General features: G+C 36.9%; 1 protein-coding gene across 1 annotated transcript; it reads left to right on the top strand.

The window, feature by feature from the left end:
• The first annotated feature begins 6,425 nt into the window (after positions 1 to 6,425).
• LOC102536783 (olfactory receptor 10X1) lies at positions 6,426 to 7,358 on the top strand. Its single transcript, XM_006215713.3, has one exon. It carries the CDS (start codon positions 6,426 to 6,428, stop codon positions 7,356 to 7,358), a length of 933 nt encoding a protein of 310 aa, XP_006215775.2.
• Positions 7,359 to 17,341: the final 9,983 nt, after the last annotated feature.

Below are 17,341 nucleotides of genomic sequence, written 5' to 3' on the forward strand. Positions count from 1 at the left end.
ATCTACTCTTACTAGTACTGTCAGTTTTAAAATTACATCTTCTGTATCAGCCCCTGCAGATATTAGGCTTCTAGCAATAAACCTCTGGGTTTCCTGCACCTTTGATAAAGTACGATAAGAGAGATTGTGGAAGCAAAACCACCTGTGACCACTACACTATGAAATGTTGTAAAATATCTAGAGAGCTAAAGGTTGAAAAATTTACCCGGGAAATGTTGTGAGGCACTGGGTTGTGCCTCCCAGGAGATGAAACATTTCAATAGGAGGTTCACTGTGTAGTAATGATACACACAACTGTCTATTTGTGCATATCTGAACTGATACCTATATTAAGTCTCATGAACTACAGATTTAAAAAAATTTTAAGAACACTATTCATGATGGTGTTCTTCAACAACAGTCAGATGCTAGTTTCTGAATACATAGGATATTTTAGAAAATTGATTCAAATAAGGAAAGAGGCCAGTAGAGCTTACATGTTCCATGACTTGAGGAAATCTGTGAATGAGGGCTGAATATAACCTCTGTTTTCTTTAAGATGAAGGCACTAAATAGTTTTAAAAAGTCCCCCAGGATGGAGTGGTTTGAAAATAAAAGCTGTTTTGGAGTAATTTTGGCGGCTGCACAACATGCAATCAAGGAAACCAGATAAGCATAGCATTAAATCTCTGTGTTACTCAGAAGAAAATAAGAGCTACTGTGGAGGTTGTGTATCACAGATACACCGCAGGTCATCTCACTGAAAGTTCCCACACACAATCCTCTTCTCAGTTCTGCTGCCAACATGTTTTCCCATGAAGGACACAACTATAGTACTGAGGGTTGGTATATACAAAATACATGAAGAGGGCTGGAATAATTTCTGAACTCCATAATTTATGGGGATGTTATAAAATGAGTAAGTTAATGGTTGAAAATTAGTATGTACTTACCCTGATTAAAGTTACCTCTGACCATGACTCTATTTTCTTCTCTGGGACCATTTTGGTGGCACATGTACAGGCAAAATATTTACCCACCACATCTGTGGTCACTGCCTTAGTGACAAGCATGTTTCTTCCACTTTTGTTCCACCCTGAGAACTGGCCATTCAATCCAGGGAAGCCATAAGATCCTGGACATAAATATTAACAATTTACTCACTCTTGTGAGGGCAGAAGATGTGAAGTCTGGACTCAAGTTCCTCAACTTGAATTTGGACCAATAAACCTGCATTTATCTGATAGGATGTTTGAGGCAAGGACTGCTTGTTGCCTACTTAATGTCCACTGTTGAGCTAGAAATAAGTAACTGGGAGTAAATGAAAGCTGGAAATATCCAAGTGTTCAGAAGTCAAAAAACATTGTTCTAAATAAACAATGCATCAATAAGACACCTCGTGGATTTAAAAGACAATAATTTGAACTGGAGGAAATGAAAACACTATAGGTCAAATCTTGTGGACACAGCTTTTCAGTGTTTGGATGGAAGTATATAGCTTTGAAAACACATATTTGAAAAGTTCATTGGTTACAAATTTATAAAATAATCACTCATCACAAGAATTTAGTAAAGGAATAACTAAACACAAAAAGATTGTGAAAAAATAAAAAAGATACGAGTAGAAATTAAATAATAGTGTGCAATAGAGTAATTCAAAAAAGTCAAAGGCTGGAATATTGAAAATATTAATAAATAATGTTATTCCTTGATGAGGTTGATGAAGATATAAAGACCCAAAACACAAACATCTTGGGAATGGAAATCTGAAAGTTTCTGAGGCCATTCAGACATTAAAGATGAGAGAATGCTGTAAATGACTTCATGAACATAAATTTGAGAATTTACATAAAGTGGGAAAATTCCTATAAAACATATACCAAAACTGGCATAAAGGAGAAACAGTTATTTAATTCTCAAGAAATTTAATTTAAATGAATATACTTCACATTAAAAAACATCTGGATCCTTTAGCTTCACATTTAGATTCTGCCAAACTTTTAAAGTGGGAATTATTTCAAAGCTGCACAAAATATTCCAGGGAATAGAAAAAAGTAAACATTCCCCAACTCATTTTTTTTCAGTTGGAATAAACTAAATCTTGAAATCTCTCTCAGGAACATAAAGGTAAAACTCTCAAGGAACATATTACCAAGCCAAATATATATACTAAGGTATGATTTAGTTCAGAAACTCACATTGGCACATTCGAAATCATTCAGTGTAATTTACCTCATTAACAGAAGAAGAAATATTAATGATGTGATTTATTAATCGATGAAGAAAAATATTTTGATAAAATTTAGCATCCATTTAAATAATAAATAAAGCATTTATAGTATAACAGGAATGAAAAATAAGTTTCTTAAACTAATGAAGGTTATCAAACTTCTTTATGGTGAAACATTTAAATCTTCCCAGGTTGAATCAGGAACAAGACAAGAAAACCTTCTGTCATCAATTCTATTCCATATTCTTCTAGGCAGTATGGTAAGAAGAGAAAAAAAGAAAAAGACGTAAGGATTATAAAGAAAGACAAATGGTCATTTTTCATCAGTTATATAATATGGTGGGTTACAAAATATAAAATTCATATAAATTATTAGATTTAATAATCAATATATTGCTGGATACATGAACATAAACAAAAGCAGGACATTAAATTAGCAAAAATGAATACAATTAAAAATATGTATAGAGAGAGAAGTTTCAAAAATATCAAAACCTAGGAATAAAATTAATAAAAGACATGCAAAACCTCTACAGTGAAAAACTCTAAAGCAGCACTAAACTATATTTTAAAGAACTATGTAAATGATGAGATATGTAATTTCAGGGTTAGAAGACTCTGTTGTACAGACGTCCATTCTTCCCATACAAATACGTATTTCAAAGAAATCTCAATGGAAATTCCAATATTTTCTTTTTCGTATGTGAAAATTATGAAGTAATATAAAATTTATATGGTTTTACAATTGCCAAGACATTCCTGAAGAACAACTTAACATGATTTGTTTTACCAAATATCAAGACCCATAATGCGACTGCAGGACAGTATTGGCCCAGGTGACAAACACAGCAGGAGAGGAGAAGAGAGAGCCCCAAGATCCCATGCACACATGGGCACTTGCTTTGAACAAAGAAATAAAAGAAACCGATTAATTTAAAGTCTGGGCTGGTGATCACTTTTGGAAGCTGGGAGCTGATACACACTGACATGTGAAGGGATATCTGGCTGGGAAAGCTCTTTTCTTTCTTTCTTTTTTTTTTTTTTTTCAATTTTGAGTAGTAATTATGGAGGTGTTTGCCTCACAAAAGTATTCACTAAGCTATGCATTTGTTTGGCTGATTTTCTCTATCTGTATTTTATTCTATAATATAAAGATTAAACAAGGAAATCCACACAGTGGAAGAAGATATATGCCACATCTGTCATTGGCAAAAAGCTCTTCCATAGTACAAATAAAATCTCTTCCAAACATACAAATTAGAAGACAGATAATCCAACCAATAGTAAAAATGTTCAGGAGATACGAACAGATCCTTCACAAAGGAAAATATCCAAAAATCCAATAAATATGTGAAAAGGTGCTTAGTTTCATTAGTAAGCATGATACTGAGCGTTAAAACCCCAGTTAGATACCACAACACGTCCACTTAGATGGTTGGACACCTCTCTTTCGTGGAAACTTCTCTGACCTCCCTGGTCCAGTTCCTCTATCTTGTCTGTTCAATGTTTGGGTCCTCAGCACACTACAGTGTAAATTCACTTTTTATCAATACTGTCTTCTCTCCTCCACCAGAATACAAATCCCTGAGAGAATCTACTATTCCTCATACTTTTCTGTGTCCTCTCATAGTACAATCTTTAAGCCCTTCTTAAATACCCAGCGTTGACTGAAAACAAACAAACAAACAAAAAGCAGAACTGAAAAGCTGAGAATTATCTTTTATTTGGTGGCCTTTCCTAGGAACATAGCCAGGGATACAACTTCTCACTCAGATAGCTCTGAGACCCTGTTCTGAAGTGGGAAGGGAGGAGCCACGATTTACAGGAGCTTTTGCTAGGAAAAAAAAAGTAGTCAAACATAAAAGAATACTGCTAATCACAAAAAACCCCAAACATCACAAATTGGTGATTTTAGTACCTTTCTATCTGTGGGAAGATGCAAGAGTCTGGGGTCACTGAAAATATTCTTTTGGTATTCATCTTAGCTGTCTAGGGCTAGGGTCCTATGTTCCTCCGTTTTGAATTCCCTTTCCGTGCACACCACTGGGGAGATGGGGATCAATGGCTGATGCCTTTATGGTTTGAAGGTGGGCAACATTCCTTGTTTATTAGAATGGCTGACAATATTCTTTATTTACTGAGAAGGCAGGCAACAGTTTTTGTCTATACCAGGAAGGGTGTTGGGGACCAGAGGGAAAGAGCCTGTGGTCTGTCTATGGTGTGTAGAAAAGTGAATCAAAAGGGCATTAGGGATGCAATTCACTCCCTTTTCTGCCAAAATAAAACTTATGAAGTAGCTTGAAGCCTTGTTTGTGGGCAAAATATGACCTCTGCAAGTTTTAAATCTCCAGAGATCCCCAGATGATTTTTATGAGTCACATGTTACACAAAGCTCTGTAACTAATGAGAGCAAATTCCAAAGTTGAGTGAGAAAGTTCTCTTCCTCCTCTGATGAAAGAAGAGAGAAATCCCTGAGGGTCTCCTAACCAGAACCAAACCTCTAGAGCTGAGGAACTTCAAGCCCTGACAATAATCAGACAGCATCTCTAAAGCGGTAGAAGGGAAGACTCTAAGCCACTGTAATTTAGTAAGTGTTGGGGACTGATCATGGCACACACGGTCTAGTCTCACAACTCAGGTCAAAAAAATTTTAGAGCCATAGAAATCTGAACTGCACAAAAATCTCTCCTCACTTCCCAGCTGGGGAAACTTGGACCTAGAAGGAACAGGGGTTTTCCCAAGGTTACTAAACTAGCTGTGATAAAATTAAGAATCCACACACTTTGACAAGTGATTCTCACATTAAGTCGCTCGTTACCTCTTTTGAGTGAAGAAAAAGCATGCGTCCAACAATGTGAAGAGTATCTTGAAAGAGCATAACTGTAACATTGAATTGACATTGGAGCCTTGATAAAATTCTCAAGGTAGGAAACTATTCTTGATGGGCTAACTCTCTTTTCTTCGTGACTAATTGTCACTACATTTTCCTCCAAATTCCCATTTCTCTTTGTGGAAAGGGTGTGTATTTCTTTTGTCAGTGGATCCACATCGACATTAAATTGGAGACTGATATAGAGACAATTTTGGAGGCACCTGAGAGTAGGGTGGGGTATAGTACCCTCATCCCCTACACACTCACACACACACACACACACACACACATTCAGAATATGCCAGAAGACGGGGGAGAGCCTGATACTCATAACTACTACTGATGATTCAAAAGTAGGTATTTAGCATACAATTGGGTAAGAACTAGATAAGGAAGGACCTGCCTTGGAATTTGTATTAACTGATAGTTTGAATTTTAAAAAATGCTTCTGAATTTAACTATGGCTTTGAAAATAACCTTTCCGGGCTGCCCTGGAGGGAATATGGCCTATTGTGTGAAATTGGGCTGTTCTGCGTAATATGTTAGAAAGGGCCAAGATTTTTGCGCCAGGAACCAGCAACTAGAACAATTTCTTATTTTGCCAATACATTTTTTTTTCACTTTGGAGAACTTAGTTAATTTTTTAGTTACAAAATCCATATAATTGCTTTTTTTTATAGAGTTACTGTGACAAATCATGAGAATTTAAGAACCTTAAGTGTATAAATTGCTCTACTGTTGGCAGGAGTTCTTCACAATGGCTCAGGGATAAACAGAGAGACATGTTCTCTACTTTCATATTTCAGGTCCTAACCATCTTCCCCAAGAAGACATAATGACACTGGGCTTCTCTTATAATTGTGAACCATAGTCCATATATAGTCCCAAATTCCTAGGAAATCAACTGTCAACTTTCATTAGATATTTACAGACAATGTTATTCGTAGAAGTTGCTGTGTCAAACCATTACTCTTAATTAACTACTTGGTAGTGTTTTTCAGGGTTCAGAAATGTATTCAAATCTAAATCATTAAATTCACCTGAATTTCCTTCATCTGAATACAAATTGAGTGTTTTCTGTTTTTTGTATTACAGACAGTAAATTCCTGTACAAATTAGGCCAGAAAAAGCCATAGTAAGTAATCAGTAATTGGTTACAGAAACAAATGAACAGTGCATTAGAAAAAATGTCATCTCTGACACCTGGTGTTTTGCCAAATTAGATGAAGAATCAATTGGTAATTGGAAATTTGATGATTTGCCTTATTCACATCAAAATTGCAAAGAATAATGGAAAATTGAATCTTTATTTGCTATTTATTTTAGATTTCAGGTGTTCCAACAATGAAGATCAACCAGACAATCCTGAAGGAATTCATTCTTGTGGGCTTTTCTGTTTACCCACATGTACAGACGTTCCTCTTTGTGGTTTTCTTTGGCCTCTACCTTCTCACCCTCACAGGTAACCTAGCCATCATGGGTCTAACTTGGGTAGACAGATCCCTCCACACCCCCATGTACTTCTTCCTTAGTGCACTCTCTTTCTCTGAGACCTGCTACACACTCACCATTATCCCCAGGATGCTGACAGATCTCCTGGCCAAGAACAGAAGCATTTCAGTCATAGGATGTAGCTTGCAGATGTGTTTCTTCTTGGGACTTGGTGGCACTCATACAATCATTCTCACTGTGATGGGATATGACCGCTTCCTGGCCATCTGCAACCCCCTCAGGTATCCATTGCTTATGACCAACATGGTATGTGGACAACTGGTGGCCTCTGCTTGGGCTGTGGGTTTCTTCATCTCTGTGATAGAGACTGCACTGATATTCAGGGGCTCTTTCTGCAGCCCCAACCTGGTCAAACACTTCTTCTGTCATATGCGGGCAGTTGTGAGGCTGTCCTGTCTAGACAGTGACCTCACAGAATTCACTGTTACACTGATCTCAGTATCAGGCCTGATGGGCACCTTCCTTCTCATCGTCCTCACTTATGTCTTCATTCTTTCCACTGTGTTGAGGATCCCTTCAGCTGAGGGCAAGCAGAAGGCATTTTCTACCTGTGCCTCCCACCTCACGGTGGTCATCATCCACTTTGGCTTTGCATCTATTGTTTATCTGAAGCCAGAAGCATCGGGGGGAGATGACACACTCATAGCAGTCCCTTACACTGTCATTACTCCTTTCCTCAGCCCTCTCATATTCAGCCTCAGGAATAAGGACATGAAGGGTGCTTTTAGAAAGGTACTTGGAAAGACAATTTTGTTGAATAAATAATCTTGGATTATTGCTGCATGATTGAACATCTCCAAAATCAGAGAGGAATTTACCCTGTGGTATCCAGAGAATTCAGTACTATTTGTCTTTTCCCAGAGGTTGGCATATAGGGATCAGCTGACCGAGTCTTGGCCCTAAGCCCTGACAGGTATTTACTTAGCATGTTAAAGAAATTGTGTGCCTACTTCTACTGCCATTTGTCCCTGAAGATTTTAGTCTTCTACCAATCAGCTTCTGGGTTCTGCACTTTTGATGAAGTGGGAAAAGAAAAACTGTGGGAGGAAAAACACCACCTATGATCACTATACTAAGAAATATTCACAAATACCTGGAGAGGTAAAAATTGAAGAATTTTTCTAGTTAGTATTGTGAGGTACTGTGTTGTGCCAACCAGGAGATGAATCATTTCTAAGAGGAAATAAACTATGTAGAAATCATCAACTGTCTGTCTGTTTATATCTTGATGGATATTTATGTTTGTTAAGTTCCATGCCATACTGATTATTAATGTTTTTTAATAGCATTGTACATGATGGTGCCCTTCCAATGCCTGTCACATGCTTGCTTCTGAATGCTCGGGATATTTTGGAACATTGAATAAATAAGTAAATAGGACAATAGAGCTCACATGTTCCATGACTGGGGGAATCTTTGGATGAAGGCTGACTATAACCTCTGTTTTCTTTAAGACGAAGGCATTAAACAGCTAACATTTAACAAAATCACACAGTATTGAGTGGCTTGAAAATAAAAGATGTTTTGGAATAATTTTGGCAGCCATACAATGTGTAATCAAGGAGACTAGATGAACATGTCAAATCTCTATGTTACCCAGAAGAATTATGAGGTTATTTAAATTTTATATAGCTTTCCAATTACTAAGACATTTTTGAAGAACAATTTAACATGGTTTGTCTTACCAAATATCAAGACTCATAATGAAACTACAGTACAGCATTGACACAGGTGACAAATACAGCAAGAGAGTAGAACACAGAGCCCCCACATTCTCGTGCACACGTGGGCACTTGCTTTGAACAAATATGGCTTTGCAGAGAAGTGAGAACACAACAGATTTTTCAAAAACTCATACTAGGAAATACTGCATATTGACATAGAAAAAACAGCCTACCTCTATAAGCAACAACAACAAAAAAAAATCAAATTCTGGATATCAAAACCTAAATTTGAAAGGCAAAACAATAACTTTTACATGGTGATATAAAAATAAAACTTACCAATGTCATTAGGTTAAGAAAAGTTTGCTTAAACTGGACCAAAAAGTCTTAACTAGAAATAGAAACATCTATTTAATTGAATTTAAGAAATGCTGCTCATCTAAAAAGAATTATTCAGTAAATGGATAGGTAAGCCACATAAAACTAAAAGGAAATTTAAGAAACTGTTCAATATAAAATTTACAATACTGATCACTTTCAGAGGCTGGAGGCTGATACACACTGACACGTGGAGGGATACCTGGCTGGGAAAGCTCTTTTTTCTTCATCGTAAATTGTAATTATGGGGGTGTTTGCTTCACACACACACATGCAGAAATTCACTAAGCTATGCATTTGGTTGGCTGATTTTCTGTATCTGTATTTTGTTTTACAACACAAAAATTAAATGAGGAGTGAGAGAAAATATACGCCACATCTGTCATTGGCAAAAGATTTATATAGTATACACAAAATCTCTTCCAAAAATTAAAAGAAAAACCTAAAAAAATAGACAATCCAATCAATAGAAAAATGTTCAAGAGATATGAACAGATCTTCCATAAAAGGAAATACTCAAATGTCCAATAAACCTGTGAACAGGTGCTTGATCTAATCAGTAAGCTTGATAAGGAACACTGAGGCCCCAATTAGAAATCACAACACGTTTACCAAATGGTTAAATTAAAAGGATAGGTTAATAAGTACTGATGAAAGTGTGGAGTAACAAGAACTCTTGTGTGCTCCTAGTGAGAGTGTATATTGATTCAGTCACTTTAGGAAATAGTTTACTATTATACACTTACTTTGGAGATACTCAAACCTCATGGTTCAGCTTCTCTACTCTTAGGTATACAATCTAGATAATTTTATGCACATGTGTACCGTGAGACATATATAATAGTGTTCACAGAAGCTATATTTGCAATAGATCAAAGCTGAGAATTACTCAAATATGCACAAATAGTAAAATAGACAGTAAATTGTAGCATACTCATACAGTGTATTAGCATGCAGAGAAAGTGATTAACTGTAGCTACATACCTCAGTGTACATGATAAACTCCTTTTTTCCCCTTTGGACCATATATTTCTTCATCAGTCTAAGAGATAGTTTACAATTGAAGAGTTTTGTCTCTGGACTGATTTCTGATTAGATTTTTCAAAATTTTCTTACCGGGAAAGTCCCTTAATCGAAAGAAGTTAGACATATTCTTCTGTCAATAATTTAAATAAGGGATCAAGGAAGATATAAAATAGGAGAATGGGGCTTCTGTTCACCTAAATGTGAAATGTGTCCATCTCTTTCCTCTCTATATATTTAGAATATACTCTCTTCAAGAATGTGCTACACCATGGTAAAAACAAAAATATAAAATATATATTTAATATTCTCAAGAAACACACATTCTTCTTGTGTAGAGACAATTATGATATAACATACATTACAGTTTTCACAGAGCTTTATGGGAGCACTCAGGAGACAAAGGACACATAAAATATTGCTAGAAGTTTCAGTAATATTGTTTGTCAATGTCCTCAGATAAGATTGCTCTACCTCAATATGTCAGCCTCATTTTAAAAGATTTCTATGTCTGTGAGTTTGTTTTTGTTTTGTAAATATTCATTTTGTCATCTTTTTTAGATTCCATGTGTAAGTGGTATCATATGGTATTTTTCTTTCTTTTTTTGGCTTATATCATTTAGTATGACAATCTCCAGGTTCATCTATGTTGCTGCAGATGGCATTATTTTATTCTTTTTTGTAGCTGAATAATATTTCATTATATATCTATATCTATATCTATATCTATATCTATATCTATATCTATATCTATATATGTATTTCCACAACTTCTTTATCCAATCATCAGTCAATGGATATTTAGGCTGCTTCCACAGATAAACAACAAAGTCCCAGTGTACAGCACAGAAAACTATATTCAATATCTTGTAATAGACTATAATGAAAAAGTAATATGAAAAGGAATATATACATACAGAAGCATAACTGAATCACTATGCTGCACACCAGAAATTAACACAACACTGTAAACTGACTATACTTCAAATTAAAAAAAAAAGATCTCTACACAGAAGAAAGAGATAGCCAGAAGTCCTCCCTGGGTCAGAACAAGTCTTAAATACTGATGTCGGGAAATATTCCTTCAAAGGAGCCTGAATTTTGTTTCCTTTATTCTTCTAGGGAGCAATTTATACCCTAGGGTAGGGCTGAAAAACATAGAGCAGTCAGCAGGCTAGTAGGTAGATGTGGTTAGAAAAAGAACATCCAAAGTGAGTCTTATCAAAACAACTGTCATCCCAGGCATTTGTGTGCATGTCCAATATTTGTCCCTGAGAAACATCAGAGACCTTACACTGTAGGAGGGTGGGAAGAATAGAGTTCAATAAAATAATCAAGTCAATCACTAAACCAATATAAAAGCAAATAAGAGAAAAAAGGCCAAATGTGTGTGCTTGACAGGTGAGGATTAATAACCAGAGTTTCTTTGATATATTATCTAAAATATACAGTTTTCATCACCAACAACAACAAAAAAATGAGAATGTAAAGAAACAGGAAGATATTACCCATTACCAGAAAAAGTATCAGGCAACATAAATTTCCTGTGAGTGTGACTATATTAAAAAAAATACCAAGTAGACATTATAAATAAATTTAAATAACCAAAACCCCACATAATTAGAGAAGCAAGCAAAATATCATGACAATATTGATTAAATATAGAATATCAATAAAGAAACAAAAAGAACCAAAAAGAATCAAATGGAAATGCTGGACTTGAAAAGTACAATGACTGACATTAAAAATACATATATATTTATACATGCTCAACAATAGATTTGAAATGGTTGAAGAAAGATTTAGTGAACCTGAAGTTAGACTGATAGAGATTATGCAATCCAAAGATTAGAAAGAAAAAAGAATGAAGACATAAGTGGGGACTCTCAGAGAAATGTGGGACACTGGTAAACATACCAGTATAGGTATGATGAGAGTATCAGAAAAAGGAAGCAAGAGAAAGGAAAAGAAAAAATTACTTGAGCAAATAATGGCTGAAAATTGCCCAGATTTACTGAAAAAAAAAAAAAAATCTACCCATCAGGAAGCTCAACAAACTCAAGAAAAGTAAATGTAAATGTGTATAAACAGACACCCAGCAACATCAGAGTAGACATTCTTGTCTAAAATTGATAAGCTACAAATCCTATAAAGTATATATGTTCACAATAGAATGAAATTAGAAATCAATAATAGAAGGAAGTAGGGAAATTCACAAGTATGTGGATATTAAATGACACACTTCTAAATGATCAACGTCTAAAAAAAAATTATAGGAGAAATTAGAAAACAGTTTGAGAGGAATAAAAATAAGGACACAGCATAATAATATTTATGTGATTTAGCTAAAGCAGTCCTTAGGAGGAAATTTATAGATAAAAATACCTATATTTAAAAAGAAGAAAGATTTCAAATAAGCAATCTTATTTTCCCCTCTTTGGTCACCAATGGCCATTTCTAACGTCCTTGTTCATCTTCCTCCCTTTTCATAGATTCTGTTCCTCTGGTTAAGTCTATAAAATCTGTTCTGGTTATATTTACTGATTTGTATTACTTCAAGGTTGACAATCTCAAGAGACGTAAAACTCAGGGCAGCGTTTAAAATTTATTGCTGCATATATCTCCCTCTTTGAGCTTAGTATATCAAGACTAAACTCATCACTGGTGTTCTCATGTTGTCCCTCCTTGTGGGTTAGCATCTGCTCACCGCTTCAGGCTAAAATTTCAGAGATAACTGTAATTCTCCTACTGCTTATAGCATCATCTAATCCATTGTAAAGATGATTGTTTCTAACCCGATTATACTGTGGGAACCCTGAACTTTATCACAGAGAGGAGTGAAACTTACTTCTATTGCAGTGGGATACCTACCCTGTATTGCATCCTGAACAGGATGCTGTTGGCTTCTTGAACATGTCCCATGATAAGGATATTAACACATACCTGGGAGATAACCTATTCCATTTATGACAACTCTAGTAGATTGAGAAATAAAGGGGCTAACTCTACATAAACTGCAGTCAGGAAACAGATTTATGAGAAAAGAATGACATGATTTTCAAAAACAGATTCAGATTTGCATCAGGAATCAGGAATCTGAAATTACTCCTCTGCCTATCCTCATCCAATTACCCTGAGGTCTTTTCTGTATGCTCCCCGAGATGATGTTAAAAGGGGCAAACAAGAGAGGATGCTTTCCTCATTGGAGCCTGTAGACTTATGGATGGGAAATAAAGAATCTCTTCCTCACACATATACACAGATAAGTGATATACATGCAAAGGTGAGTGGAATTTGACAAATAATATTTTCACCATGATATTTAATAATCTAAAGAGTCTGCAGAATTAATTTGTCCATAACTCTCTTGCTTTATTTTTTTATTTCCTTAGCAGAATTTTAGACTTGAATTATCTTTATATCTATGTACTAATGCAGACTAATAGCTTCACCTCTGAAAATGGAGTTTGCAGAAGCACCACATGGATGACACTCTGACAATGTACTCAAGGCAAGGACTATATTCTACTTGCCTCCAGGGCTATGTCCCTCCAGGGTTTGTTCTTTCGTTGTATCATGTATGCCCTAGAACAAATGGTCCCTGAGGTGACTTGGACACAGTCTTGTTGGGGAGAGGTAGGTCACTATGACAATGTGTCCTAAGGGGCTGTGTCCTAATGATGAAGTGATAAGGGCTGGCTAGGCTGCTCTTGCTTGCTTAAGGGCACCATCTGCAAAACCTTTTCCCTGCCATTCCACAAATTACTCAGAGACAAGTATGGAACATCCAGCTGTGTTGAAGAGTGACTGGGACTGAGCACACCTGCCCAGAAGCAAAAGGTAACCAGCCTACTGGCAAACATCCAGAGATGGATACGTGAGTGAATGCAGAAGACTGGCAAGCAAAAATTCTAGGGGAACCTCTATGAAAATGTTTTCCTTATTCAGGTTAGATACCCTCAGATCCTTCATTCATTCTTTTCAGTTTCCTGATCTCCCAAAATATCTTGAATTTATTCAGATGGCCAATTGGCTTAAAATCTCAAAAAGCTCATTCATTCTAACATCTCATACTGAGCACCATGCTCTTTAACTCATATACAAGGGTCTATAATTATCAATTTGGAACCTGAGAAATACATTTGAAATGTTCACAAGTGTAAGAATGTTGTTAAGCAACACTGCAGTGAGGTGCTAGAGATCGTGAACATGATGGAAAAGACAGGAAATTATGTACAGGAAGGGGGATCAAAGAGCAGAGGTTGATGGTAGGAGCGTCAGAGGCCACCCTCTGTATGTTCAGAGAGGCGGCCCCCCCTCTGCCCTCAGACCGGGCCCAAAGCCATGCCTACCATATGCAGTCCATCTCCATACAGCTCAGATTTAAATGAGATTTTAAAGAGCTATGGATTGAATTGGACTGCTCTTCATAGATGAGCTGAAACACAGCACAAGAAAACAGAGCAAAAAACCTCTTGTTTTTACGTGAACACATGAGTTCGTCCAGCTATACTCATGAACATCTACTTATTTCCACGGAGGACGTATGGGACAATGATTCAGCTTGTTCCGATACCAGCAGGACTAAATTATCTGATTTTACCCCAACTCCAAATTTCCTGCATATGTGATCTTGGGGGGAAAAATCACTCACCCTTCTGGGTCATTTATAGAGAAAAAGTGCTTAAACTCACTGGGCTCTTATGAGGATTAAGCCAGCACATACAAAGTACTCAGTGCCTTGAACATAGTGATCCGTTTTTTTATTGTGTCTTCGCTAAATGCCATATGGACACAGACCACGGTAGTCATTATAATGATTCCAGACAATCTTCAGTTGTTGAGTTACCAAGTTCTTTGCTAAATGAGTTACGAGTATTCAATTTGTGATGATCAAATGAAGAATTCAAGGGAAAAAAAGAACTTAATTTTCTCTGATAATGGGATATGTATAGAGCCCTTCCCAGTATGTCTCTGGACAAAGGTGTGTATGGCTTCCTGAAGCAGGTCATTGGGAGTGAGGCCATGCACTGTTCTGCTTCAATTTTTTGTAACATCTAGAAGGTAGAGGCCGGACAGAAATCAAGGCAATTTTGCTGGTATAAATAGACATCTGAGGTGACGCAAATCACCCCATCCAGCTGGGGAGAAGTGTGGGTTTCAGGCCCACAGGGCTATGGAATCGTCCTTGTATTTTAAAATATTGAGGATGTTTCAGACTCTGGGCAAATCATTCTCACCTAAATGGTCTCTTTGATTGTCACACAGCCTAATGAAGTAGGAGTGACCAACATCACCAGAAGTAGCAGCACCCCTAGGTTATAGATTAAAAACAAAACCAAAAACAAAACAGGTTCAACTTTCTACCTCTGTGAGAAGGAAACTTAATTTCCCTGAATCCTAAATTATTACTTCATTTATTTATTAACTCATTCAATAAATACTTACTGGTTACCTATTATGTGCAAAGCACTTAGTAAGGGTAGAGAAATGACTGTTTTTTCCACTCTTGAGGAGGAAAAATCCAGGTAAATACATAATTACCTCCTAGGTCTGTTAATAGAGTCATAATCATAACAGCAGGTGTAAGGAAGCCACTGGGCAAAGTCTTCACAGGAGAACTAATGTTTATGATGTTTATCACGTGCAGAAGACCAGAGGCAGGAACCAGAGTGGTGTCTTAAAGAACTCTGATGTGACTGGAGGGTTAAGCAAGAGTGATGGGTGATAGACATGGAAGGGAGAGTGACCATGAAAGGGAGCATTTGAGAGCAAGCCAAAGGTAAATTGTACAATACCATCAGTATCATTTAGTCCTGAGAAGATCTGCAGATAAAACGCTGCTCTTGGCGCTAAAGCGAAGTGCGATGGGAGAAATTCTTGCGATCTTCCTTATTAATTATTTTTTGGAACTTAAGCTGTGAAATGAGGAGGGTGTGATTAAAGAGCTTATCTCGGTATGAATGTTGAAACTTTAGGCCCATCTGCCCTGTGCTACGCTGACAGTAGGATGCTACCTTGATATCACAAACATCTCCAAGGGCCCGTACAAGAGGACTGCTGTTCTAGGACCGACAAGGGAGAAAAGACGTAGCCCAGAAGTGAGAGCGAACAGGAAAAAAAAAAAAAAAGGAACAAATAATACAAGAGTTCAGTGCACTGTGTTCCCTGATATATTCAGAGCTACCTGAGAGATCTGAGTACTGCGAGGATGGAAGGCAGATTTGGAGCAGGGTTTAGAAAATGGAGAGAGATAATATCTGGCAGGGAATAGGGGCCAGGGTTGCTGTGACTAGAAAAGAAAGTCTTTGGCAATAGTGGTCCACCCTGAATGACAAGTAGTATTCTGTTTTTAATAACTGAGCTCAAAACCTATGAAGATGATGATGTGAAGTGATACTGAGGACTGGGCAGGAGTTGGGGTCAGGGGCACCGCTGGGCATAAGGAACCCTGCTTACAGGCTTGCATTTGAATCAGCAGGCTAGCTAAGCTGCTTATGGGCTGCAGAGCAAGACTAGCTTCAAAAAACTTGTGAACCAGACAATGAGTTTCCCAGGGTGCTTCCCTCTCTCCACCCCATTTTCTAACAAAATTTCTCTCTTCTGTCCCTCAGGACTGATCCTGGACCAAGTTGGAATTTCAACCAAATTCCAAGCAGTGCTGTAAGTAGAAAGAACCTCTAGTCTGTTTTCAGTTTGTATGATTTAAAAAAGAGTAAGTATCTGAAGGAAGTAAATTATTCAAGTTAATACAAATCAAGACTGAAATTCATTCCACTAATATTTTTTGAGTGTCTACTGGGTTCTAAGCACGGCTCTGTCTACTGAGAATAGAGGGATGAACACAGGTTCCCTCTTCAAACTTTTTCATTGCTCAGTTTACTCCAGGCATCAGAATTCCCTTACCATAGATCTTGGGTTTCTAGCCACCATTTTTTGAATTTTTTCCTATCTTGTAGGAAATCACCTAGCCCCAAGGCAGGCTGTGCTTCCTTCCTCTCCTGTCCCCAACCTTACCGCCCCACCCCCCTCCCCAAACTCTCTCTCAGAAAAGTACCTGATACATTAGATCAGTCTTCCAGACCTGGGTTTATGTGCACTGGAAGGAGCAGAAGGCTTTCCAAGATTCAGGTATGAATTGTTCCAAACGATTCATTCCCTGATCTTCAACTCCCTTACCGGCTCTTCTTAAAACTGATCTGCTTGAGAAAGTACTTCTTCTCCTTTTCCACTTTCCTTGTCAAAACTTTTTAGCCCCTTCCAAGGGAAGGCATAACTGAATCTTACTGTGTGGAAGTGTCCCAGAGTGTAAGTTAGAGCCAGTGCCACTGCCGGTGCTAAGAAACTGAATGACTAAAAACTGGCTAACACATCCTTTTGCAAGTCAGTGGTTTCCGATCTTTTTCTTTCAACGTAATTGAAATGGAAGCTAATTGAGTTGTCAGCTAATAGATCAATAAAAGTCATTTTGATGATATATCACCGTGTAATTTCTGGCATATAACTAATAGAAAGTTCAAATAATTTAGTGTTATTACTATAACAAAACAAATTCCATTCCCTGAGCTTTGGTATATCAATGTCATTTATTTATATGAACTAGTTTCCTCAGTGTCTATATCTCCAAAATGAAAAGTACGAATGAAATTGACGCTGAAAGCTTTCTCATTATGGTAATAAGTA

This window comes from Vicugna pacos, chromosome 21 (assembly GCF_048564905.1).
Source record: "Vicugna pacos chromosome 21, VicPac4, whole genome shotgun sequence".
Taxonomy (NCBI): Eukaryota; Metazoa; Chordata; class Mammalia; order Artiodactyla; family Camelidae; genus Vicugna; species Vicugna pacos.